The 24,359-nt window shown below is 43.5% G+C and overlaps 2 protein-coding genes across 4 annotated transcripts; one reads left to right on the top strand and one right to left on the bottom strand.

Annotated features, from left to right (window-relative positions):
• Positions 1-720: 720 nt before the first annotated feature.
• LOC106613363 (intraflagellar transport protein 20 homolog) lies at positions 721-7,450 on the bottom strand. The gene is made up of 5 exons (XM_014215517.3): positions 7,332-7,450; positions 3,891-4,061; positions 3,527-3,612; positions 3,100-3,203; positions 721-1,084 (listed from the first exon to the last, which is right to left on the bottom strand). The coding sequence occupies exons 2-5, from the start codon at positions 4,015-4,017 to the stop codon at positions 1,003-1,005; spliced, it is 399 nt and encodes a 132-aa protein (XP_014070992.1). The 5' UTR covers positions 4,018-4,061; positions 7,332-7,450; the 3' UTR covers positions 721-1,002.
• Positions 7,451-9,614: 2,164 nt separating this feature from the next.
• tnfaip1 (tumor necrosis factor, alpha-induced protein 1 (endothelial)) lies at positions 9,615-23,432 on the top strand. Of its 3 annotated transcripts, XM_082956498.1 has the most exons (8): positions 9,615-9,804; positions 10,950-11,136; positions 11,179-11,200; positions 11,394-11,582; positions 11,865-12,034; positions 19,115-19,251; positions 21,276-21,471; positions 21,579-23,432. In XM_082956498.1, the coding sequence occupies exons 2-8, from the start codon at positions 11,062-11,064 to the stop codon at positions 21,825-21,827; spliced, it is 1,038 nt and encodes a 345-aa protein (XP_082812624.1). In that variant the 5' UTR covers positions 9,615-9,804; positions 10,950-11,061; the 3' UTR covers positions 21,828-23,432. The 3 variants fall into 3 exon arrangements, with proteins under 3 accessions (XP_082812624.1, XP_014070993.2, XP_045580820.2); XM_014215518.3 differs by having other exon boundaries at positions 10,950-11,200; XM_045724864.2 differs by having other exon boundaries at positions 10,922-11,200.
• Positions 23,433-24,359: the final 927 nt, after the last annotated feature.

The raw sequence follows: 24,359 nt of genomic DNA, 5'->3' as shown, positions 1-24,359 counted from the left end.
TCTTCATAAGCATTTAAATGTTTGATAATCTGCACACTGATGAGCAATGGTCAAGAATGTTGACACCAAGAAAATCTAAATATCATTTTTATTCAAGTATACCTCATCTATTGATGACGTACGTCTATTAACGTTTAACATAGATTAGATGAATGCAGAGTATGAGAATTTTTGAAAATTTCTGGATATATACACTGTAAACATAAAACGATTAATATACTTTTCGAATGTACTTAGTGTTTGGTTCTAAATCTGGCCTGAAATTCCAATAAGGCACCTGAGGGAAAATGTTCTGGTGTGGTCCCAGACAATGGTGAAATGATCAGATAAAACACGGACACAACTTATTCGTACCTTACATGTAAACAAACAGAGTTATGACAACAGTGAGGGGGGGGGGGGGGGGGTGTACAGTCAACACTCAGCAACAAATAAATGATTCCCCCCCACCCCTCAAAATCATGAAATTATTTACAGTAACATGCAAATACCTTACTTAGCCGTTTACCTTTTCTACAAATGGAAAACAATCTATACATAGGAAATCCTTTGATATAAAGTATTAATCCATTCCTTTGTATATAAATAGCTTTCTTCCCCATTTGTACTGTAGTGGTGTGAAAGGTATGACGACTATAAAGACTCAGGTTCTAATTACATTCAAGCGTTCAACACTTAAAATGCAACAAAACAAATCATTATAACTGGGAAGGAGGTCACTTCATACACCTGCTAGTGAAATAAACATGTTTTGCTGTAAAAGACGGGTGACAAGTTACTTCTAACGTCGCATGTAGTCCGTCTGGCTGTCTAAGCAAAAACGTGTCCGTTTTAGTTGGAGCAGTTTTGGATTGCTTGTGTGGGGTGTAAGAGAGGTTGTGTTCAGATGAGCGATTCCCATGAACCCATAGTGTAGTGGATATCACCCATAGAAAACAATAGACACCCTGGAAACATGGTCACACAAACGCACACTAATACTGCAGGCCTTCAACACGCTCCTTATTTCTGCAGAATGAACTGGTCAATGAACTCATTCTGCTCAGCCTCCACTTTGGAGAGAGCTTCATACTCGATACGATACCTGGAATAGATTAAACAAACAAAACTTAATTAAAACCCAGGCGACTAAATAACCGACCGGCCGGCCGACTAAATAACCGACCGGCCGACTAACCAACCGACCGACCGGCCGACTAAATAACCGACCGACCGACTAACCAACCGACCGACTAACCAACCGGCCGGCCGGCCGACTAAATAACCGACCGGCCGGCCGACCGACTAAATAACCGACCGGCCGGCCGACCGACTAAATAACCGACCGGCCGGCCGACCGACTAAATAACCGACCGGCCGGCCGACCGACTAAATAACCGACCGACCGACTAAATAACCGGCCGACTTTAAGGCCAACCCTTGAGAATGAGACACTAACTGACTAGATTTCCTCATCATTATTGATTTCACAAGGAGTTGACACATCTTACATTTCTTTCCTAATAAATTTCCCCAATGACGTTCATTTTTTTTAATTATGTCCTTTTCTTTACCCCTTTTTCTCCCCCATTTCGTGGTAGCCAAATTGGTAGTTTGTCTTGTCTCATCGCTGCAATTCCCGTACGGACTCGGGAGAGGCGAAGGTCGAGAGCCGTGCGTCCTCCGAAACACGATCCAACCAAGCCGCACTGCTTCATGACACAATGCCCACGTAAACCCAGAAGCCAGCTGCACCAATGTGTCGGAGGAAACACCGTACACCTGGTGACCGTGTCAGAGTGCACTGCGCCCGGGCCCGCCACAGGAGTCGCTAGTGCGCGACGGGACAAGGACAACCCTGCAGGCCAAACCCTCCCCTAACCCGGACGACGCTGGGCCAATTGTGCGCCGCCCCATGCGTCTCCCGGTCGTGGCCAGCTGCGACAGAGCCTGGACTCGAACCCAGAATCTCTAGTGGCACAGCTAGCACTGCGATGCCTTAGACCACTGCGCCACTCGGGCGGCCAATCACGTTCGTTTCTGCCTTGAGGCAGAGCGGTCCTCAGAACAAGATGGAAGAAGAAAAACACTACATCTGCTCAGTCTTCTTAGCCTGGGTGCCAGTCCGTTTCTGCTCGCTTGCCAACACCATATGGAATTGTCATTGTGGGCAAAAGCACAAACAGATCTTGGACCATGCTACAGGGTCATTCCATGTCATTTCAGAAAATTATGAAACCCACCATCTCAGATTGTTTCCCCCAAAATAATTTCTGTAGTTAAAAAACAGATAAGATTAGCATTCCTGAAAAACATTATTTTGTTGAAATTGTATTTGACCTAAGAATTTAAGCTAATTGACTCCCACCAAAAAATGTCCCTTTTAATATATAGGATTCACATAATATTAAACAAAAATAGTACCCAACGTCTGATTTAGACCAAACTTCTTCCTGTCATTGAGTAAGAAATGAGGAATCCAACTTTGGGAATGCATTACATAGTATGAAGAAACAATAATACAAGCAGCAGCTCCATACTACATGTCAGACATTAGGAACTGATACTGTATACTGGTTGTTGGGGTGGGAGTGTCTTACTGTATACTGGTTGTTGGGGTGGGAGTGTCTTACTGTATACTGGTTGTTGGGGTGGGAGTGTCTTACTGTATACTGGTTGTTGGGGTGGGAGTGTCTTACTGTATACTGGTTGTTGGGGTGGGAGTGTCTTACTGTATACTGGTTGTTGGGGTGGGAGTGTCTTACTCATGCTTACAAAGAATTGTGTTCCAAATCGTATGTTAGGTACTATATTTATTGAACATTATATGAATCAGTTGGGAACCCCTCCTCCACAATTAAGGTTCCACCAACAACCTGTGATATGAATCCTATAAATAATAAATAAAAAGACCAATTTGGTTGCAATCAATTACCTTATTAATTTCTCAGACATCAAATTATATTTCAACATAATAAAATGTTTCACGAATACTAATCTGTTTCTAACAACAACAAAAAAACGATTTCAGAACAATCTGATATGGTGGGTGTCAATCATCTTTCTTGTGCCTTTTGAGGTGAAAATGATTATTTTTTTATTTGTTTTAAGTCTTAATACCTCTCCAGCTGCATCATCTTCTCTGCTATCAGGGCCTGGAGCTGCTGTTGCTGGGCCTCCCTCTGCTTGGCCACAGACTTCAACAGATTCCTGGCTCCAATAGCCTGGGAGAAGGAGGAAGCAGTGCAGCAGCAGGTTGTTTACCCAGATAAGACGTCCTCAAGTCATTCCCACAGAAAAGTGCAACAGGTGTACTTAGTGGCCTAGCTAGATAGCAGTCAGTCCACTGTTTTGTTTTCAACCTGAGATTGCTTGCAAAAATAGGCAGATTATAGAGCCAGCGGGCACGTTGATCTGACTGACACGTTGAAACCAATTGACTGAAGGAGTGAACAACAAGCAGCTAATATCGGTGTGTGTGTGTGTCTGAGCCCTGTAAAGATGAGACTAAGAAACTCAACACTTTAGAGCCAACGTAGACCCTTACCTTCATCTTCTCTGTCTCTGCCTCTTTTGCCAAATCATCCACCAGCTCGATGAGACCACCTACTATCTTCTGAAACTGGCCCATTTCTGTGTATTGAATGAATGCACAAAAGTTTGTAAATACCCTACGCGGTAATTAGGGGTCAACAACATTTGAAGAAAACAGTTTTAACATTAGGAAGAGATGTGAGTGGACATCTCCACTGATCTTTACAAAAGAATATTCTATGCAAATTACAGAACCACAGTCGTCCATACCAAACTGCACCCTATTCCCTGGGCACTACTTTTTTGCCCAGGGCACACTATATAGGGAATATGGTGCCATTTGGGACACAAATCAGAAGATAATGGACTGCTCTTACTGTCAACAAAGTCTTCACACTCTTCCTTAAGCTCCCTGGTCTTCTGGTCCACCTCTGGTTCCAGCACCCGCAGCTTGTAGAGTTCATCAAAATGAAGACCAGCTTCAGCCAACGGGTCTTTCGCCATGGCCACAAGACCTGTCCCCAAGAGCTGGGTTATAGATTAGGGGGCTGGAAAAAAAACAACTGCTTTAACACCATGGATTAATAATTTATTTAACCATTTTATTTTATCCTGCATCCCAATATAGTCTAAAATAAGTTTCCTGTCCTCATCTCTCGATAATCTGCACTGATCTAAGAGGGAGGAATAGGTGAAAGATAACTTGAGGATTTGTATTATTTTGGGTCAGGTGTGTCACATTATTTTATTTATTTATTTATTTCACCTTTATTTAACCAGGTAGGCAAGTTGAGAACAAGTTCTCATTTACAATTGCGACCTGGCCAAGATAAAGCAAAGCAGTTCGACAACATACAAAAACACAGTTACACATGGAGTAAAACAACATACAATCAATGATGCAGTAGAAAAATAAAAAAATAAAAAATAAATAAACATTAGTATAGTAATGCATATGCCCCGCCCACCTGAGGATATATATTTTTTCAGACATCCATTTCCTGTGTCGGAGGGGTGCAACATCTTGTCACTAAAATTGAACGCTTTCATATTTCACTCATGCGACTCCATACTCTTGTCATGTTTTCCAGTTAACGTTACGACCGCGGAAATGGTTTGTAATGACCTGTCAAACACACCCCCGGGTAATTGCCGAAATGAAACGCAAACGGGGATACATTGTCTTTCCGTTGATTTTATGAGAAGACTTAAGCTTTGTCAGGGATTTAAAAACGCACCGCCTAAACATTTACATCACAGGCATTTCGCTACAACTGCAATACCATCTGCTTTGTATGCGACCAATAACATTTTATTTGAGAAAGAATAAAAGATTGATGGGTGTTCTTTTGAGGAATAAAAAAAAAGTACTAATTTAATCCAGTTTAAATGTTTACAAATGAGATGCGCTGAAATGAAAGCAACTTCAATAAACATTGTTACAGCACCTCCTCTTTCCAAAGATCTAATTTAACTTTAATCTATATAACAATATGTAAATATGAATAGTGTGTAAACAGTATTTGTTGTCTCTAGGCATCTTTCCAACTCATTTTAATGTAATATGTTGTTCTTGTCTATAACTGCATGGGCATTAGCTAATGGGGATCCTAATAAACGAAGCCACACAACAGTAATTAATGAGGCTGTCTAGACAAAAACAAAGCGTTTGATTGTTGCAGCCCTGTTCCACCCCTTTATGTTAACTTATTCACCCCCATCAATCTACACACAACATCCCATAATTACAAAGCAAAAAAAGAGGTTTAGTTATTTATGCTAAATTATTATTATTTTTTTAAATCTAACTTTTACGTAAGTATTCAGACCCTTTACTCAGTACTTTGTTGAAGCACCTTTGGCAGTGATTACAGCCTCGAGTCTTCTTGGGTATGACGCTACAAACTTGGCACATGTGTATTTGGGGAGTTTCTTCCATTCATCTCTGCAGATCCTCTCAAGCTCTGTCAGGTTGGATGAGGAGTGTTGCTTCAAAGCTATTTTCAGGTCTCTCCAGAGAGGTTCGATCAGGTTCAAGTCCAAGCTCTGGCTGGGCCACTCAAGGACATTCAAAGACTTGTCCTGAAGCCACTCCTGCACTGTCTTGGCTGTGTGCTTTGGTTTGTTGTCCTGATGGAAGGTGAACCATCACCCCAGTCTAAGGTCCTGAGTGCTCTGGAGCAGGTTTTCATAAAGGATCTCTCCATTCATCTTTCCCTTGATTCTGACTACTCTCCCAGTCCCTGCTGCTGAAAAACATCCCCACAGCATGATGCTGCCACCACCATGCTTCACCGTAGGGATGGTGCCAGGTTTCCTCCAGATGTGATGCTTGGCATTCAGGTCAAGTAGTTCAATCTTGGTTTCATCAGACCAAAGAATCTTGTTTCTCATGGTCTGAGAGTCCTTTAGGTGCCTCTTGGCAAACTCAAAACGGGCTGTCATGTGCTTTTTACTGAGGAATGGCTTCAGTCTGGCCACTCTACCATGAAGGCCTAATTGGTGGAGTGCTGCAGAGATGGTTGACCTTCTGGAAGGTTCTTCCATCTCCACAGAGGAACTCTGGAGCTCTGTCAGAGTGACCATCAGGTTCTTGGTCACCTCCCTGACCAAGGCCCTTCTCCCCCGTTTGCTCAGTTTGGCCGGGTGACCAGCTCTAGGAAGAGTATTGGTGGTTCCAAACGTCTTCCATTTAAGAATGGAAGCCACGGTGTTCTTGGGGACCTTCAATGCTGCAGACATTTTTTGGTACCCTTCCCCAGATCTGTGCCGACACAATCCTGTCTCGGAGCTCTATGGACAATTCCTTCGACCTCGTCGCTTGTTTTTTTTAAAAAATGTATCTGACACGCACTGTCAACTGTGGAACCATATACAGAGTGGTGTGTGCCTTTCCAAATCGTGTCCAATCAATTATGGGGTATTGTGTGTAGATTGATGAGGGGGAAAAAAATATTTAATCTATTTCAGAGTAAGGTTATATAACAAAAGGTGGAAAATGCAAGGGGTCTGAATACTTTCCAAATACACTGTCTTTATTTTAACACAAAAAAGGTCAAAAGGTGAAAACACTGATACACTAAGAAAATATGAGTGCATTCTAATAAAGAAAGTGAAATTGTACAATAAATGAAATTCCTGAATTCCCACCAAAATCCCTGAACATTCATTATTTGTCCGTGCCAGTAAAATGTGCCATAATTCAGTAAATATCTAATGGACTATAAATATTCTAAAAGTTTGGAGTATCTTCATCCATTGCCCAACTTTTGCATTTATTCACTTTTTTTTTTTATAACCGTTTAACAATTTATGACCGTTGCTACATTGGTAAACGCGAGAAGTAGGTGACAAGAGAGAATGCCTGTTAGGAAAATATATTTACCTATAACAAAAATAAAAACATACCATTTCATTCTGTGACCTTTGACTAATCAATAGCAACATATCTGACATCAATTAGTTACGAATTAGTTGGCACACATGCAATAACCGTTAATCAGTCCTAGACCAGCTGCTACTTTGGCAATATTATGTAGCTAGGTTAACGTTAGCTAGCCAACGCCGGTTCTTCAGTGCGGTCTTACTACTTAACTAGCCATCTTGATAACTAATTAACGTTAGATGGCTATCTCACAACTTGCCCTTATCGGACTGTCCTGTTGTGGGCAAAATAGATAGTAGAGGCCAGTAGCAGAGCTAGGTAGCATTTAGCTGACCAGCTATTAGCCGAGCGTGAGTTGCTAACTACAATATGTATAAAAGTCTTATTGTTTACAAGTGGGAAAAAAAACTATTAAAATCAGTAATTCACTTACCTTTAATGTATTTAAACGTAATATCAACGTGGCGGTTATGTGGCATATAATCCACAGAACACTTCGGCTGCCAGGGAACAGCTGTGTTTGACCAACTAGTGTAACTTCCGGTAGGGAGGGAGGATGAGTGCTTGATGGGAATTGTAGTACACAAGCGTTATTTGTAGTAAAACTCGTCGTGTTGCGGGAAAGGGTATCAAGCTAGACTGCGGTGGATGGTGGTTGGAAGAGCGCGTTTATTTAAAATGGAAAAGAGTCGCGGTAGCTTTTGATGAAGAAGAACATCAAAACGAAGCAGCTGTTTTATAAGTTGGATGCACTGATTGTACGGAGATTGTGTCCCTTGAGAAGGCAAGGAACTAGATGTAACGTTATGTCAAAAGATGTGCAATATTAACATAAGGAGACGTATACTTAGAATACGGAGGAGGAATGGAGGGGAAAAAGGCAGAGGAGAGAGGAGAGGAGAGGCAGAGGAGGTCTAAGAAAGAGAGGGAGGAAGACGGTGAGGTTGAGTAGGTTAAAAATGGCGGAAAAAAAAATGTAAGATGGTGTATTAAAGAAGAATGGTAGAAAGTGTAAGCAGAGTAATCTGAAGACGGGAGGAGAAATTAAGTGAATGAGGGCGAAGTATCCGAGGTGTTAGGTGTGGTGAAGTTCTCGGAGCCCGAGGCTTGCACACCAAGGGTCAAGATAAAGATGAGTCTGTGACAGTAGGAGTTGTTAGGGTTGAACTGGCTATTTGTATGCATAACCTTTATAATATACTGGGGAAGCTATGCTAAGTACATAAACTACGAGTAAATCATCTGTTGAAGACAAGAACTACAACCGGCAACAGGAAGTGCGTCACGACGCTGGGATCAGCCTACACGCCGACGACAGGAGGAGCAAGTTTAAACCACGCTCCTCCTCTCTCGGACAGGCCAGCATTGAGCAGGAACTATCTCTGTTAGAGTATAAAAGAGAAAACAATAGGATGTGTCACTCTCTTCTTCTGTTTTGCCCTGCGAGGTGTCACAGAGAGACCGTATACGAACGACACATTTACCATACACGTGTTTGCATTAATTAAAGTACAGCTAAATCAGAAGTTACTATGTGCTGACTATTTTGTTCTGTTACCAGAAACGAACTGTCGCAACATTAACAGAGTGAAGTTTTTGAGAAAAGTGGACCCTTGCCTTTTGGCTGATCCATTTGTGGTTTCAGGGTGGGTGAAAACAGTGGTCTTGTGATAATTGTTTGTATTTCTGCTGGTTAGAGGGAGAAGGTGCTCCGTGATAAACAAATGGGGGCAACAATGTGAATTGTTTTGGTCTCAAGAAAAGGGTGCCATTGAAAGGAGTGATTTACTGGGGTAGCAGTAAAAGTTGACCAAGTGAAGGGAAAGATTCCAGGTGTTTGTGCTGCTCGTTGTTTGGTGTGACGCAGACAGGGTGGCGTGAGTGGTGAAACAGAAGAGTTGTTGTCTGTTTTGATGTTGAGTCTTTTCCCTGCAAAGTGATGTTAGGATATTTAAGTTATCCTGTACGAGCTTTTGTGCCGAATACATTACGTTGTTACAGGTGTCAAGCTTATGGGCATGTGGCAGCAGTGTGTAAGAGGGAGGTTCCTAGGTGTGAGAAGTGTGCAGAAGAGCATGAGACAAAGGAATGTGTAGCATTGGGGAAAGCAGTTGTATGTGTTAATTGTATGGGTGCCCATGGGGCTGGGGATCAGAAACGTCCCGTGCGAGAGAGGCAGGTTGAGGTTTCCAGGGTTAGAGTAGTGCAGAAGTTGTCATATGCTGAGGGTGTGAAGAAAGTAGAGGATGGGTCAAGGGGGAAGGATACTGAGAGGAGTAGTAGATCTGTACCAGTACAGAGGGAGAGGCCAACAAGTTATATATATACTTCAGTGAGATTGGATTTGGATTTGTAGCAGTTATAGAAGTGGTTATCTACTGTATTGCAGGGATGGAATGTAAGTTGCATAAAATTGAGGTTGTGGTGGCAGCTGCAGGGATGTATTTGGGTGTGGGAGACTTGACATCAGAAGAGTTACAGGGTGTGTTAAGTGTTGGTGTCCCATCCTTTCAGGTTGTTGGCCTGAGGGAGGACTACATAGATTTAAATAGTGGAATAGGGTGGTTTTATTATTATTTTATTATTTTTTGTGAGTGTAGTGTTAGATGGTAGGGTATTTATTTATTTTTTCAAGCTAATTATAAAGGAGTTGTACTCCAGTCTAGTAGGTGGCGGTAATGCAACATGTACTAGATGCCATCCGCCGTTAAACACCATCGAAGAAGAAGAATTATTTGTAGTAGTCAACTCTTCTATAGTTGGCGATAGTTATTTAACGTCGTTGCCTTGTGAATATCTACAATTGTAGTCGGCGTATTCTAGGTGGCATAGCTACATTTACATAGCTTATAATGTACTGAACTGTTCAGCAAAAAAAGAATTACCCCGAGAGAAAGACGGCGTGGGTGAGTATCTAGATAATATACTACCTAGCTCATTTTAGCTTATCTTCTTCAGCTAGCTGTTGTCGGGGTGGCAAAGGAGAAAGTCCGTAAGAAACACATTTCACACTTTATCTTATCAAGTTAGGTTTGCCAGCTAACGTTAGCTAGTTATTAAACACTAGGACAAGGTCATTTTTATGTTCGTCTCAATGATCTTGAACTTGTGCTTAGACAGATATTTATATATATATATATATATATTTGTTTTTATTAGACAGATTATAAATGGCTAACAACAGTAAGTTAGCCAGTAGCTAGCAAGCAAGCCAGCACAGCTAACTTTAGGTAGCAAGTTGAAATACAATTTGTGACTCAACCTTTATGGCATGTTGCTAGTTAGCTTAATCTCATAATTATACGTACATACGTTGTATACTTATTGCAGTAATCTCTAATACGACTACTTATTAGGACTTATGCCATGACCGTTATGAACATACACGACATTGTATTTTTATAGTAGTAACCATAATATGTAGAATGGATTGATATGAATACACAATTTCCCGTGCTGGTTTGAATTACACTGCTGCACCCAAGTTCCCCAGAGACTCTCTCTCTTCCCCTGGTATGCAACGTTTTTGGGGACATTCTCCCAAATAAGACAGTTTGTTTATTGTATGAAGATGGACATGGCCTTCCCTGTGGCTCAGTTGGTAGAGCATGTTGTTTGCAACGCCAGGGTTGTGGGTTCGATTCCCACGGGGGGCCAGTACGGAGGAGAAAAAAATGTATGCAATGAAATGTATAAGAGTGTCTGCTAAATGACTAAAATGTAAATGTAATGGAAATACATAGTGGGCCCTACCACATTCCATGCTAGGGGAAAGGGAAATCGAGAGGAAGATAGTGATTGGGTGGGTGGTTTCCTCCAGCCATTGTGTTCACAATGTTCTCGACTATTGGTGTTTACGTATGATCGCGTTGGGCCAACTCTGGTCTAATTTCAGTCAACGACTATACATTTTAAAGTTTCAGATTTCAGTCCTTTCAGAAGGACGTTGTCCCAACTGTGACCTTGTTAGTCTGTCATCTCAGCAGAGGCCAGGGCTTTGAGAGCAAGGCCTAAAGAAAGCAGTGGTTTTCTATTGCCTACCCTCCACCAGGTATGATCTGCAGGGCCAGTGAGAGGCTGTGGCGGCCCCCCCAGTAGCTCTCACCACGGCGGGGGACATCAAGACCTCCGTCTGCAGGGTGGTCATCTACCTTCAGAGGGACATGTCCGGGGACAGCTGCCAGCTCCCCCTGCACCGGCTATGCCTCCAGACCCAGGCCATCTCCACTGGCTCCCAGGCCATCTCCACTGGCTCCCAGGCCATCTCCACTGGCTCCCAGGCCATTAGACCTCCCTATGAAGGTATACATGGAACAGTGGGCAATAAGAGCAGTGGTCTGTTATGAATGAATTAGCCAATATCCTCTGTGTTTTATATAGGCTATACAGTGTGCTAGGCTGACAGTTTTGTTGTTGTTATGTGTATGATATCTTTTACATTCTTGTATGGTGATGCCAACGAGACATTTCCATCCTATTATCGACCATTCCCCAGCCTCCCACATGGTGTGTCCCAAGTCCAAGACGTGCAGCTACAGAGCGGCGGTGGGCCTGGGTAACAAGTATGTGCGTCTAAACGTAGGGGGGACCCTGTTCTACACCACGCTGCAGGTGCTCACCAGGCAGGACTCGATGCTGAAGGCCATGTTCAGTGGCAGGAAGGAGGTCTTCATTGACAGAGAAGGTGAGAAAGACTTGTCAATTAACAATTTACAAAATAGCTGAGTTCCCTGTCACTCTTATGGATCAGAAACACAGAGGAAACTCTACTTAGTCTAATATAGACTTCAGAATGGAACAGGTGGCTAAAGCAACAATCATCAGCAATGATTAGAAATACCATTTAGATGTACAGGTCCTATGGCAGGCACATCATCAAAAAGATACACGGAAATACACTAATCTAAAAATCTGACCGGAAAAATCTGACCGTTGCCTTTCACTTGCCTTGCATGGCCCTTTCCAGGCTGGATCCTGATAGATCGTTGTGGGAAGCACTTTGGCTCCATCCTGACATACCTGCGGGAGGAAGCGGTTACCTTGCCCCCTGGCAGGCAGGCGGTTCTGGAGCTGCTGGCAGAGGCCAAGTATTACCTGATCCAGGGTCTGGTGGAGCTGTGCCAGGGAGGCCTGCAGGTCAGTGACACAGAGAGAGACGTGTGCCACAAATGGTCCATAGGACTCTGGACCAAATTATGGCACTACATAGGGAATAGGGTGCTTAGGGTGCAGGCTGTGTGTTCCAACCTGCAGATTTGCTAGATCCTAAATGTGTGAATGAAGGCAACAGACTCTACTGTAATGTAATGTGTATTTGCTGCTGTTTGGGTCATGCCGACTTGAACATGACATTCGCTCCACACGTTGCTTCATCGTGTTGTGATAATTGCTTTAGCCAGTGTGTCTACTCTGTTAGTGGCTGAAGAACAACGGTACTGTTTGTTTACTAGAAGTGGCAGTTAGGGCTAACACAATTATCATTTAACTGATGGTTATGGATGAAGACTGTCGTGAAAATAAAATAGTTTTGTGGAATGAACAGCCGATTGAAGACGGGAGTCTAGTTGAGTCTGTTTCGGCCCTAAGGTGGACTCTTAACAATGGGATTAAATGTTTTTTGTTCCTTGCTGAAGCAAGTAAACAGCTCTTTAGTTGCCAAGGCAATGCCCCCCCACAATGCATCAGCAGTAATGTAATTTGAGTTGAATCGACAAATCATAGCACATATACTATAAATACAAAAGTATGTGGACGCCCCTTGAAATTTGTGGATTCGGCTATTTCAGCCACACCCGTTGCGGACAGGTGTATTAAATCGAGCACACCGCCATGCAATCTCCATAGACAAACATTGGCAGTAGAACGGTCTTACTGAAGAGCTCAGTGACTTTCAACGTGGCACTGTCATAGGATAACATTTCAAGTCAGTTTGTTTCGTTTCTGCCCTGCTAGAGCTGCCCCCGGTCAACTGTAAGTTCTGTTATTGTGAAGTGGAAATGTCTAGGAGAAACAACGGCTCAGCCACGAAGTGGTAGGCCACACAAGCTCACAGAACGGGACCGTCGAGTGCTGAAGCACGTAACAATCGTCTGTCCTTGGTTGCAACACTCACTACCGAGTTCCAAACTGCCTCCGGTAGCAAAGTCTGTTCGTTGGAAGCTTATTGAAATGGGTTTCCATGGCAGAGCAGCCGCCACAAGTCTAAAATCACCATGCGCAATGCCAAACGTCGACTGGGGTGGTGTAAAACTCATCGCCATTGGTCACTCCGTTCTCTGGAGTGATGAATCACAGTTCACCATCTGGCAGTCCAACGGATGAATCTGGTTTTGGTGGATACCAGGAGAACGCTACCTGCCACAATGCATAGTGCCAACTGTAAAGTTTGGTGGAGGAGGAATAATGGTCTGGGGCTGTTTTTCATGGTTCAGGCCCCTTAGTTCCAGTGAAGGGAAATCTTAACGCTACAGCATACAATGATATTCTAGATGATTCTGTGCTTCCAACTTTGTATCAACAGTTTGGGGAAGGACCTTTCCTGTTTCAGCATGACAATGCCCCCGTGTACAAAGCGAGGTCCTTACAGAAATGGATTGTTCGAGATCGGTGTGGAAGAACTTGAATGGCCTGCACAGAGCTCTGACCTCAACCCCATCAAACAGCTTTGGGATGAATTGGAATGCTGACCGCGAGCCAGGCCTAATCGCCCAACATCAGTACCCGAGCTCACTAATGCTCTTGTGGCTGAATGGAAACAAGTCACCTCAGCAATGTTCCAACATCTAGTGGAAAGCCTTCCCAGAAGAGTGGAGGCTGTTATAGCAGCAATGTTCCAACATCTAGTGGAAAGCCTTCCCAGGAGAGTGGAGGCTGTTATAGCAGCAATGTTCCAACATCTAGTGGAAAGCCTTCCCAGGAGAGTGGAGGCTGTTATAGCAGCAATGTTCCAACATCTAGTGGAAAGCCTTCCCAGGAGAGTGGAGGCTGTTATAGCAGCAATGTTCCAACATCTAGTGGAAAGCCTTCCCAGAAGAGTGGAGGCTGTTATAGCAGCAATGTTCCAACATCTAGTGGAAAGCCTTCCCAGAAGAGTGGAGGCTGTTATAGCAGCAATGTTCCAACATCTAGTGGAAAGCCTTCCCAGAAGAGTGGAGGCTGTTGTAGCAGCCAACTCCATATTAACCTTTTTATTCAACTAGGCAAGTCAGTTAAGAACAAATTCTTATTTACAATGAAGGCCACCATTGACTTGAATGGGGATGCCTGTTCTATTCATTCTATTTATATGGCAGCATACATAGTTGGGAGCAAAGGAGACAATGGGCATCTAAAAATAAAAAAAGTAAATTATTTTTTATTTATTTTGATTATTTTTTGCTGTTCGAACAGGGACCCACTGTCATTTGGCTGGACAATCAATCCTCCAAAATTCCATGACTGTCACAACCCTAGTGGCAGTGGGTATAATGTGTTTGCGTCTCAAATGGCACCCTATTTCCTATGAAGTGCATTACGTTTGACCAGGGACGCTAGTGCACTATATTGGCAATAGGGTTCCATTTAGGATGCAGGCTGTGTCAGTGTGATGTCATTGGAATGCCTGGCATTCAGTATTTGGACTAGCCAAGGTTCTACTGGGGAGATTCTGCTGTCTCCATGGTGACCGGTGACAGCCACACATGCGGTAATGAGATCAATCGAACCCGACCAAAACAATGGAAATGCCATGGAAACACATGGGGGGGGGGGAAAGATCCCGAATCTCTTCCTTTCCCCCTCCCAGCCTAAATTAGCCTTCATTTAAGCTAATGTTTCTGTGTTTTTCACGCTGTTGAGGGGGGGAAAAAATCGGAGTATAATGTTTGTATGGATGTCAACCCCAACAATATGTTTTGTCATCGTCACCAACCAATGGCATTACAGTTAAAAATGACTGACTACCACCACCGATTTCTGTATGCTAGCTATGCTACCAGCTTGTACCAACAGGAGTTAGCATTTAGCTGTCGCTTCTTTTTAAACCTGGAAAAGGGACAACTTCTAAATGTTGTGCAGTGAAAACAGCCAAATATATTCAAATCGGACTTCAGTTAACACATTGTAGGCCTGTTACAATACATAAATCGTGACGGTTTTGACAAATATCCACCAATCCGGCATCTTTCCTCTATCCCCCACGGTCTGCGTTCCGTTGACCTCTTTACCTCATCTATGCTGAGGAGTCTTGAATCAATGTCATGTTGAATTTAAAAACCCCTCTGGCTTTCATTTATGTCATGTCCCCTTTTTTTGTTGTTGTGACGGATAGGGGATGTTACTCAACAGTTTATGAATGAAGTGTAGTCTATTTTCAGATTGGAATTTACTGCTCAGAGATTTATATGAATTAATCTTTGAGCAATTTTAAGACTGAAATGATAGAGCTTTATAATAGAGATTTGCTCAACCTCAGAGATGCTTTACATTTTTTACAACGTTTGATGTAATATGCTCTACACTTGTGGTAGTTTAGTAAATACAAGTTTAAACTATTTTAAATTATTTGTATTTGGAAAAGTCCACAGGATGGTTTTTCAATACCATTTTAAACGATTTTCTTAATTCTTTTTTTATATATATTTGAATCTTTTTAAAACTACTTAAGTTAATACCTGCAGTCAACTTGTTCAAAACGTTAGACGATAAAGAACATTGCGTCACATTTATGAAGCTTACGGTAGTGACACACAATGATGAGAAGCCGGAGCCTTGTGAGTCACTCTCTGTCATGCAGCATGCTCCGGGTGATGAAATGAACACTATGGAATTCACAACTAAATGTTTACCAGCTAGATATCTTATACAGTGAGGGAAAAAAGTATTTGATCCCCTGCTGATTTTGTACATTTGCCCACTGACAAAGAAATGATCAGTCTATAATTTTAATGGTAGGTTTATTTGAACAGTGAGAGACAGAATAACAACAAAAATATCCAGAAAAACGCATGTCAGAAATGTTATAAAATGATTTGCATTTTAACGAGGGAAGTAAGTATTTGACCTCTCTGCAAAACATGACTTAGTACTTGGTGGCAAAACCCTTGTTGGCAATCACAGAGGTCAGATGTTTCTTGTAGTTGGCCACCAGGTTTGCACACATCTCAGGAGGGATTTTGTCCCAGTCCTCTTTGCAGATCTTCTCCAAGTCATTAAGGTTTCGAGGCTGACGTTTGGCAACTCGAACCTTCAGCTCCCTCCACAGATTTTCTATGGGATTAAGGTCTGGAGACTGGCTAGGCCACTCCAGGACCTTAATGTGCTTCTTCTTGAGCCACTCCTTTGTTGCCTTGGCCGTGTGTTTTGGGTCATTGTCATGCTGGAATACCCATCCACGACCCATTTTCAATGCCCTGGCTGAGGGAAGGAGGTTCTCACCCAAGATTTGACGGTACATGGCCCCGTCCATCATCCCTTTGATGCGGTGAAGTTGTTCTGTCCCCTTAGCAGAAAAACACCCCCAAAGCATAATGTTTCCACCTCCATGTTTGACGGTGGGGATGGTGTTCCTGGGGTCATAGGCAGCATTCCTCCTCCTCCAAACACGGCGGAGTTGATGCCAAAGAGCTCCATTTTGCTCTCATCTGACCACAACACTTTCACCCAGTTGTCCTCTGAATCATTGATGTTCATTTGCAAACTTCAGACGGGCATGTATATGTGCTTTCTTGAGCAGGGGGACCTTGCGGGCGCTGCAGGATTTCAGTCCTTCGCGGCGTAGTGTGTTACCAATCGTTTTCTTGGTGACTATGGTCCCAGCTGCCTTGATCATTGACAAGATCCTCCCGTGTAGTTCTGGGCTGATTCCTCACTGTTCTCATGATCATTGCAACTCCACGAGGTGAGATCTTTCATGGAGCCCCAGGCCGAGGGATATTGACAGTTCTTTTGCGTTTCTTCCATTTGCGAATAATCGCACCAACTGTTGTCACCTTCTCACCAAGCTGCTTGGCGATGGTCTTGTAGCCCATTCCAGCCTTGTGTAGGTCTACAATCTTGTCCCTGACATCCTTGGAGAGCTCTTTGGTCTTGGCCATGGTGGAGAGTTTGGAATCTGATTGATTGATTTCTTCTGTGGACAGGTGTCTTTTTTACAGGTAACAAGCTGCGGTTAGGAGCACTCCCTTTAAGAGTGTGATCCTAATCTCAGCTCGTTACCTGTATAAAAGACACCTGGGAGCCAGAAATCTTTCTGATTGAGAGGGGGTCAAATACTTATTTCCCTCATTAAAATGCAAATCAATTTATAACATTTTTGACATGCGTTTTTCTGGATATTTTTGTTGTTATTCTGTCTTTTCACTGTTCAAATAAACCTACCATTAAAATGATAGACTGATCATTTCTTTGTCAGTGGGCAAACGTACAAAATCAGCTGGGGATCAAATACTTTTTTCCCCTCACTGTAACTAAGTTAACTGTCTAAAATGTGCTAAATGCTCTGCAGTTGTGCATTTGGTTTGTTAATTAAGTATCTAGTTACCTTTTTAAGGGGGTTAGCATCTTCAAAAATCAACCATTCGCTTGGTAACAGTAGAGAATCCCTTCCTGGACCAAGAGCCTTGCTGGCTAATGTTTGTTTTTGGGGGGTGCAGCAAACTGTGAGTAGCATTTTTGAGGTAGTTCTATACTTGACAGGAGGTTGGTGGCACCTTTTAATTGTGGAGGACGGGCTTGTGGTAATGGCTGGATTGGAATCAGTGGATTGGTATTTGTTCCGTTCGCTCCGTTCCAGCCATTATTATTATGTATAGTCCTCCCCTCAGCAGCCTCCTCTGGTATACTGGTATTAGTTCAGGTCAGAAATCGTAAAAAATGTTCAATGCGCTTGTTAGCATTTAGTTAGCGTGGATGAATTTTGGCCAACATTCTGCACATTTTCTCATCAATGAAACATTTAATCTCAATGCAATTTTCTGTTCCAATAAACTCATCTGTTACGAACACAGTGGACAAAGTTTTTTGTTGTTGTTATAGACTTTAGTCTTTGCAAACGTTTTTTTTTTAAATGTCATTGTTTAGAAGTGCAAAGGTGATTTGAGTTAATGCACACGCGCACTTCACAGAGTAGGCGTTTCCCTAATGCTAAATATTCAAATGTATGCTAGAATGCACTAAATAAGATCTTGCTAGCTCATGCTTGGCTCTGCCCACTTCCTTGCTTGGCTCTGCCCACTATGACTCATTTGTTCCCATTGGAAACGACAGGCTGTGGTTTATCTTAGTTATAATAATCTTTGGGAGCTTTGTGAGGTGATAAAGTTACTCTTCTACTGTTTGCCAGCAATATATCTTAGAACTATTATTAAGTTAACTATCTAAGATGTGCAAAATTTTCTCCAGCTGGATTTTGCTAATGTTAGCTAATTGGCTAACGTTAGCTTGCAGCACACAATCTCCTCCTGGATTAAGATCCCTGCTACCTAATATTTGTTTTGTTGGGTGCTGCAAACTGTGTTTTTTAAAACTTTATGAGCTGGGTTGTCTATCCTAGAAGTAAATGTTTGCATTTGCTCATTAGCATCCGCTATGAGAATGCCTTAGTACTTGTTAGCATTTGGGTACATTTTTTAAATTTATGTTACCAGGCCCCCCCAAAAAAAATGGTTTGAAAAAACCCAAAACATTGCGCCCCCTTGTGTGCACTACCAGTAATGTCATATATCCCGGGATGGCATGGTATGGAAGTCTGGATACAGCCCAATCCTAGTTACAACAATGTTTAACCTCTTATATTTAGGGGTTGAGGGTTAAGTTCTGGTCCATTCCAATTCTGTGAACATGCTTCAATCAATAAAGGAACTTTGACTTAACCTGGCCTTCTGACCTCACTGAGTTGTTGAAATGGCATTGACCCGAGACCTAGTATATGTCCTGACACAAAGCCCTTTGTATTGTTCAGCAGCACAGAGCCAGTGAGAGTGGAACTAGGCATTGTTTAGACTGCTTCTGGCCCTTTTATCTCTCTATGTACTGTAACGGGCTGCCTGTGGTGTCTGCTGTGTACTGTAACGGCCTGCCTGTGGTGTCTGCTGTGTACTGTAACGGCCTGCCTGTGGTGTCTGCTGTGTACTGTAACGGGCTGCCTGTGGTGTCTGCTGTGTACTGTAACGGGCTGCCTGTGGTGTCTGCTGTGTACTGTAACGGGCTGCCTGTGGTGTCTGCCGTGTACTGTAACAGGAGCAGAAGGAGCTGTCTCTGTGTGTAATCCCTGTGGTCACCTCTGCCAAGGAGGAGATGAGACTGATCCAGGCCTGCACCAAGCCTGTAGTGAAGCTGCTGTACAACCGAAGCAACAACAAGTACTCCTATACAAGGTACTACTACTACTACTACTACTACTACTACTACACAGTCAAGTGCCTTACAAAATGGCAGCACTATGCTGGTTCTATTGTTTGGAGAGTCAATACTAGTTAATGACTGTTGGAAAGTGCTTAGTGAGGGCCTCTAAAATACTCATCATGTACTGTGTTGACAATGAAATACTTACTGTACCTCTTGACCCATGGATTGTAATTCCTCCACAGTAACTCAGACGACAACCTGTTGACCCGTGGGTTTGTAATTCCTCCACAGTAACACAGACGACAACCTGTTGACCCGTGGGTTTGTAATTCCTCCACAGTAACACAGACGACAACCTGTTGACCCGTGGGTTTGTAATTCCTCCACAGTAACTCAGACGACAACCTGTTGACCCGTGGGTTTGTAATTCCTCCACAGTAAGACAGACGACAACCTGTTGACCCGTGGGTTTGTAATTCCTCCACAGTAAGACAGACGACAACCTGTTGACCCGTGGGTTTGTAATTCCTCCACAGTAACACAGACGACAACCTGTTGACCCGTGGGTTTGTAATTCCTCCACAGTAACACAGACGACAACCTGTTGACCCGTGGGTTTGTAATTCCTCCACAGTAACTCAGACGACAACCTGTTGACCCGTGGGTTTGTAATTCCTCCACAGTAAGACAGACGACAACCTGTTGACCCGTGGGTTTGTAATTCCTCCACAGTAAGACAGACGACAACCTGTTGACCCGTGGGTTTGTAATTCCTCCACAGTAAGACAGACGACAACCTGTTGACCCGTGGGTTTGTAATTCCTCCACAGTAAGACAGACGACAACCTGTTGACCCGTGGGTTTGTAATTCCTCCACAGTAACACAGACGACAACCTGTTGACCCGTGGGTTTGTAATTCCTCCACAGTAACACAGACGACAACCTGTTGACCCGTGGGTTTGTAATTCCTCCACAGTAACACAGACGACAACCTGTTGACCCGTGGGTTTGTAATTCCTCCACAGTAACTCAGACGACAACCTGTTGACCCGTGGGTTTGTAATTCCTCCACAGTAACTCAGACGACAACCTGTTGACCCGTGGGTTTGTAATTCCTCCACAGTAAGACAGACGACAACCTGTTGACCCGTGGGTTTGTAATTCCTCCACAGTAACTCAGACGACAACCTGTTGACCCGTGGGTTTGTAATTCCTCCACAGTAACTCAGACGACAACCTGTTGACCCGTGGGTTTGTAATTCCTCCACAGTAAGACAGACGACAACCTGTTGACCCGTGGGTTTGTAATTCCTCCACAGTAAGACAGACGACAACCTGTTGACCCGTGGGTTTGTAATTCCTCCACAGTAAGACAGACGACAACCTGTTGACCCGTGGGTTTGTAATTCCTCCACAGTAAGACAGACGACAACCTGTTGACCCGTGGGTTTGTAATTCCTCCACAGTAACACAGACGACAACCTGTTGACCCGTGGGTTTGTAATTCCTCCACAGTAAGACAGACGACAACCTGTTGACCCGTGGGTTTGTAATTCCTCCACAGTAAGACAGACGACAACCTGTTGACCCGTGGGTTTGTAATTCCTCCACAGTAACACAGACGACAACCTGTTGACCCGTGGGTTTGTAATTCCTCCACAGTAACTCAGACGACAACCTGTTGACCCGTGGGTTTGTAATTCCTCCACAGTAACTCAGACGACAACCTGTTGACCCGTGGGTTTGTAATTCCTCCACAGTAGCAGACGACAACCTGTTGACCCGTGGGTTTGTAATTCCTCCACAGTAAGACAGACGACAACCTGTTGACCCGTGGGTTTGTAATTCCTCCACAGTAAGACAGACGACAACCTGTTGACCCGTGGGTTTGTAATTCCTCCACAGTAACACAGACGACAACCTGTTGACCCGTGGGTTTGTAATTCCTCCACAGTAACTCAGACGACAACCTGTTGACCCGTGGGTTTGTAATTCCTCCACAGTAAGACAGACGACAACCTGTTGACCCGTGGGTTTGTAATTCCTCCACAGTAACTCAGACGACAACCTGTTGAAGAACATTGAGATGTTTGACAAGCTGTCTCTGAGCTACAACGGCCGTGTTCTCTTCATCAAGGACGTGATCGGTGACGAGATCTGCTGCTGGTCGTTCTACGGACAGGGACGCAAACTGGCAGAGGTCTGCTGCACATCCATAGTTTACGCCACAGAGAAAAAACAGACCAAGGTTGGTTCAGAGTTACACACACACACACACACACACACACACCCCCGCTACTTTTGCCCTGCAGCTAATCTTAATGTTGGCCCTGTCCGTCCATCTCTCTATCCCAGGTGGAGTTCCCGGAGGCCAGGATCTACGAAGAGACCCTGAACGCTCTGCTCTACGAGACACTTCCTGTCCCTGACGACACCTTATTGGAGGCTACACGCCGTCGCCACGCCCATAGCCACGCTCACTGTGGTTCTCACAGCGAGGAGGAAGAAGGTCCCACCCACTCGGGGGCGGACCTTAGGGAGCGCGTGCGCCGCATCCACGTCAAGAGGTACAGCACCTACGAGGACCGGCCGCTGGGACACTAAGGATGCGTCTCAAATGGCGCACTATGAAGCGCACTACAATTCGAATCCTCAACTTCCCGTCTCCTGGTCAGTCACATCTCAAAGAGAGCCTCCAAAAAAAAAATTGGTCCGAGGATTCATCAAACTTATCAGCACCAATTGCTTCTTCTGCAGTCCTTGGTGAGAGTGAGTGATGGCTCGCAAATGGTGCCTTATTCCCCATCCTATGCCCATATGGCACTGGTCAAAAGTAGTGCCTTTTTATGTAGGGAAAAGGGTGCAAGAGAGAGGAAACTGGCTCCCCGCTGTCTCTTCACTCATTCACTACACCCACCGCTGAGGCACTGTTGTTGTTGGCCACGAATATGGCCTTGGGCACAAAATGGCTGCCATGCTGCATCACCCTGGTGCCTGACAGACTTTTTGTCGATGGACAACTCATGATTTTTAAAACGTTGAGATGCTTACGCTATTTCTCCTTTTTTTAATTTATATAGAACTCTCTTCTTCTTCAACACAATCAAATCTGTGTTCAATCAATCGAAATGACGACCTTCATCTTATAAGTCGGTCTAGAAGGGAACCGAAAATATATATTTTCTCACATGAGTTTTTATTCAGATAATATAGACTGCATTCTATTTCCTGTATTGTGCACTACTTTTGACCAGGGTCCAAATGTAGTGCACTACAGAGTGTCGAAGTATGGGTAAATACAGGCGACTATATTGATAAGTCACCTTGTCCGAGAGAGAGTTAAATCATCAAAACGTCACGCCAGGGTAAGTATACATGAAACGCAGCCCTTATTTTAAGTGTTTCTAAAATCTCCTATGAGGGGTTAAAATAAATGGTGGAAATACGATTGGAACCATTTCCCTGTTTTGACCGCTAGGTTTTATGGGTATTGTGGGGATCTATATAGGGAATAGGGTGCCATTTGAGACAGTCCTATACTGTCATCACTTCAGCAGCCAATCACATATCAGATAGGTCTCCAAGACCACGAATAGGAATCCACCAGACTGTTAGACACAGGTTCATTTATTATACAGCTATAGACTTTTTTTTGTTTTTTTGGCATTGTGTGACAAGTTATAGATTCAAAATCAGCTATCATAGCCCTATTGCCTTCTATGACTAGACAGGGAAGACAGTGAATGGGTTTTTCTTTTTTTTTTTAGAGTGTATATTTATAGTTTTGAGAGTTTCTCATATCACATTTTGACATATAATCATGCCAAAGACTTTCGATGAAATGAACATGAGGGGAGACATTCAGTGACAGTCTATGAATCGTTCATCTCGTCACCAGATACTGCCGGCCCAATGCTTTGTGCTGTAGCCCCTGGGGACGAGGTTAATGAATGGCAGATCGTGCTTATTAACAATTTTAATCAAGTATTCACTCGAAGACATTTCCTCTTAAAACTTAAGAGCCTCTTGTATTTTTAATGCAGTTCAATCTTTATTCCTTTTATTTTTCACTTGGTTTTCCATAATAAAAAAAACGTTTCAAATAATAATAATAATAATAATAATACAACAAATATCCCAGTCTTTGTGTAACAGTGTTAGGTTCTAATTCTCAGAGTAATAAACTCTACGGACGCTATGAAAGCTTAACCAAGTTTATTCTTCCTAGAGGATCAATACAGCTGCGTTAGACAAAACATGTTTCCAACAATACAAGTGTGTGTGTGTGTGTGTGTGTGTGTGTGTGGGGGGGGGGGATTTATTTTTTACTCCAATTTAGATGCACTCCTCCTCTCCAACCCTTACATATTTTATGGTTCGACAGGAAGAGGAAGTGATGGGGTTAATAACTGTTATTTCTCCCTTAAGGTGACCTGACCTCAACCCCCTTGATGCCTAATCCAAAGATCTCCACCCGTATCACCTATAGCGATCCTGTAACTTCCTCCCGTCTACCCAGCACATTCCAAAGCCATCTGTCCCCTATAGATAACCATTAACTTGTGATTTAAAAACCAGTCTCTATCATTCCTCAGATACTATAGTATTACTCCTGATGTATCCTGTCTCTAGTATAGCAGTGTTCCAAGTTTAACCCAGAATCTAACGACAGGCTTCACTGTGCTGCTTAGCAGAATTGCTTCCTCGCTCTCGTTGCTTCCTCACTCAGGCACGACTACGTGTCCTCTCACAGTTTCAACTCCATCATCAAGTTCGCTGACGACGCGACATTAGTAGGACTGATCACCAACAATGACGAGACAGCCTACTGGGAGGAGGTAGGCACTCTGACTGCATGGTGCCAGGTAAACCTCTCCCTCAATGTTACCAAAACAAAGGAGCTCATTGTGGACTTCAGGAGGAACCAGGCTGGACACGCCCCCATCCACATCAACGAGGTCGCCGTGGAGATTGTCAATAACTTCAATTTCCTCGGCGTACACATCTCCGAGAAGCAGAAATGGTCTAACCACACGGACACCGAGGTAAAGAAGGCACCACAGCGACTCTTCAACCTCAGGATGCTGAAGAAATTCGGCCTGTCCCAGAGGGGCTCCTCAGTGTTCTACAGGAGCA

The sequence above is a fragment of the Salmo salar genome, chromosome 09, assembly GCF_965601325.2.
Source record: "Salmo salar chromosome 09, fSalSal1, whole genome shotgun sequence".
Classification (NCBI taxonomy): domain Eukaryota; kingdom Metazoa; phylum Chordata; class Actinopteri; order Salmoniformes; family Salmonidae; genus Salmo; species Salmo salar.
The sequence above is the reverse complement of the archived record's forward strand: the minus strand, read 5'-3'. Positions and strand labels throughout refer to the sequence as shown.

Coding starts and splice junctions, on each gene's coding strand:
- LOC106613363 (XM_014215517.3), bottom strand. CDS start 4,017: ATGGCGAAAGACCCGTTGGCTGAAGCTGGTCTTCATTTTGATGAACTC. Junction 3,204..3,526: donor CAGAGACAGAGAAGATGAAG/GTAAGGGTCTAC, acceptor TCCTTCTCCCAG/GCTATTGGAGCCAGGAATCT. Junction 1,085..3,099: donor AAGATGATGCAGCTGGAGAG/GTATTAAGACTT, acceptor AATCTATTCCAG/GTATCGTATCGAGTATGAAG.
- tnfaip1 (XM_014215518.3), top strand. CDS start 11,062: ATGTCCGGGGACAGCTGCCAGCTCCCCCTGCACCGGCTATGCCTCCAG. Junction 11,201..11,393: donor CATTAGACCTCCCTATGAAG/GTATACATGGAA, acceptor ACCATTCCCCAG/CCTCCCACATGGTGTGTCCC. Junction 19,252..21,275: donor AACAAGTACTCCTATACAAG/GTACTACTACTA, acceptor ATTCCTCCACAG/TAACTCAGACGACAACCTGT.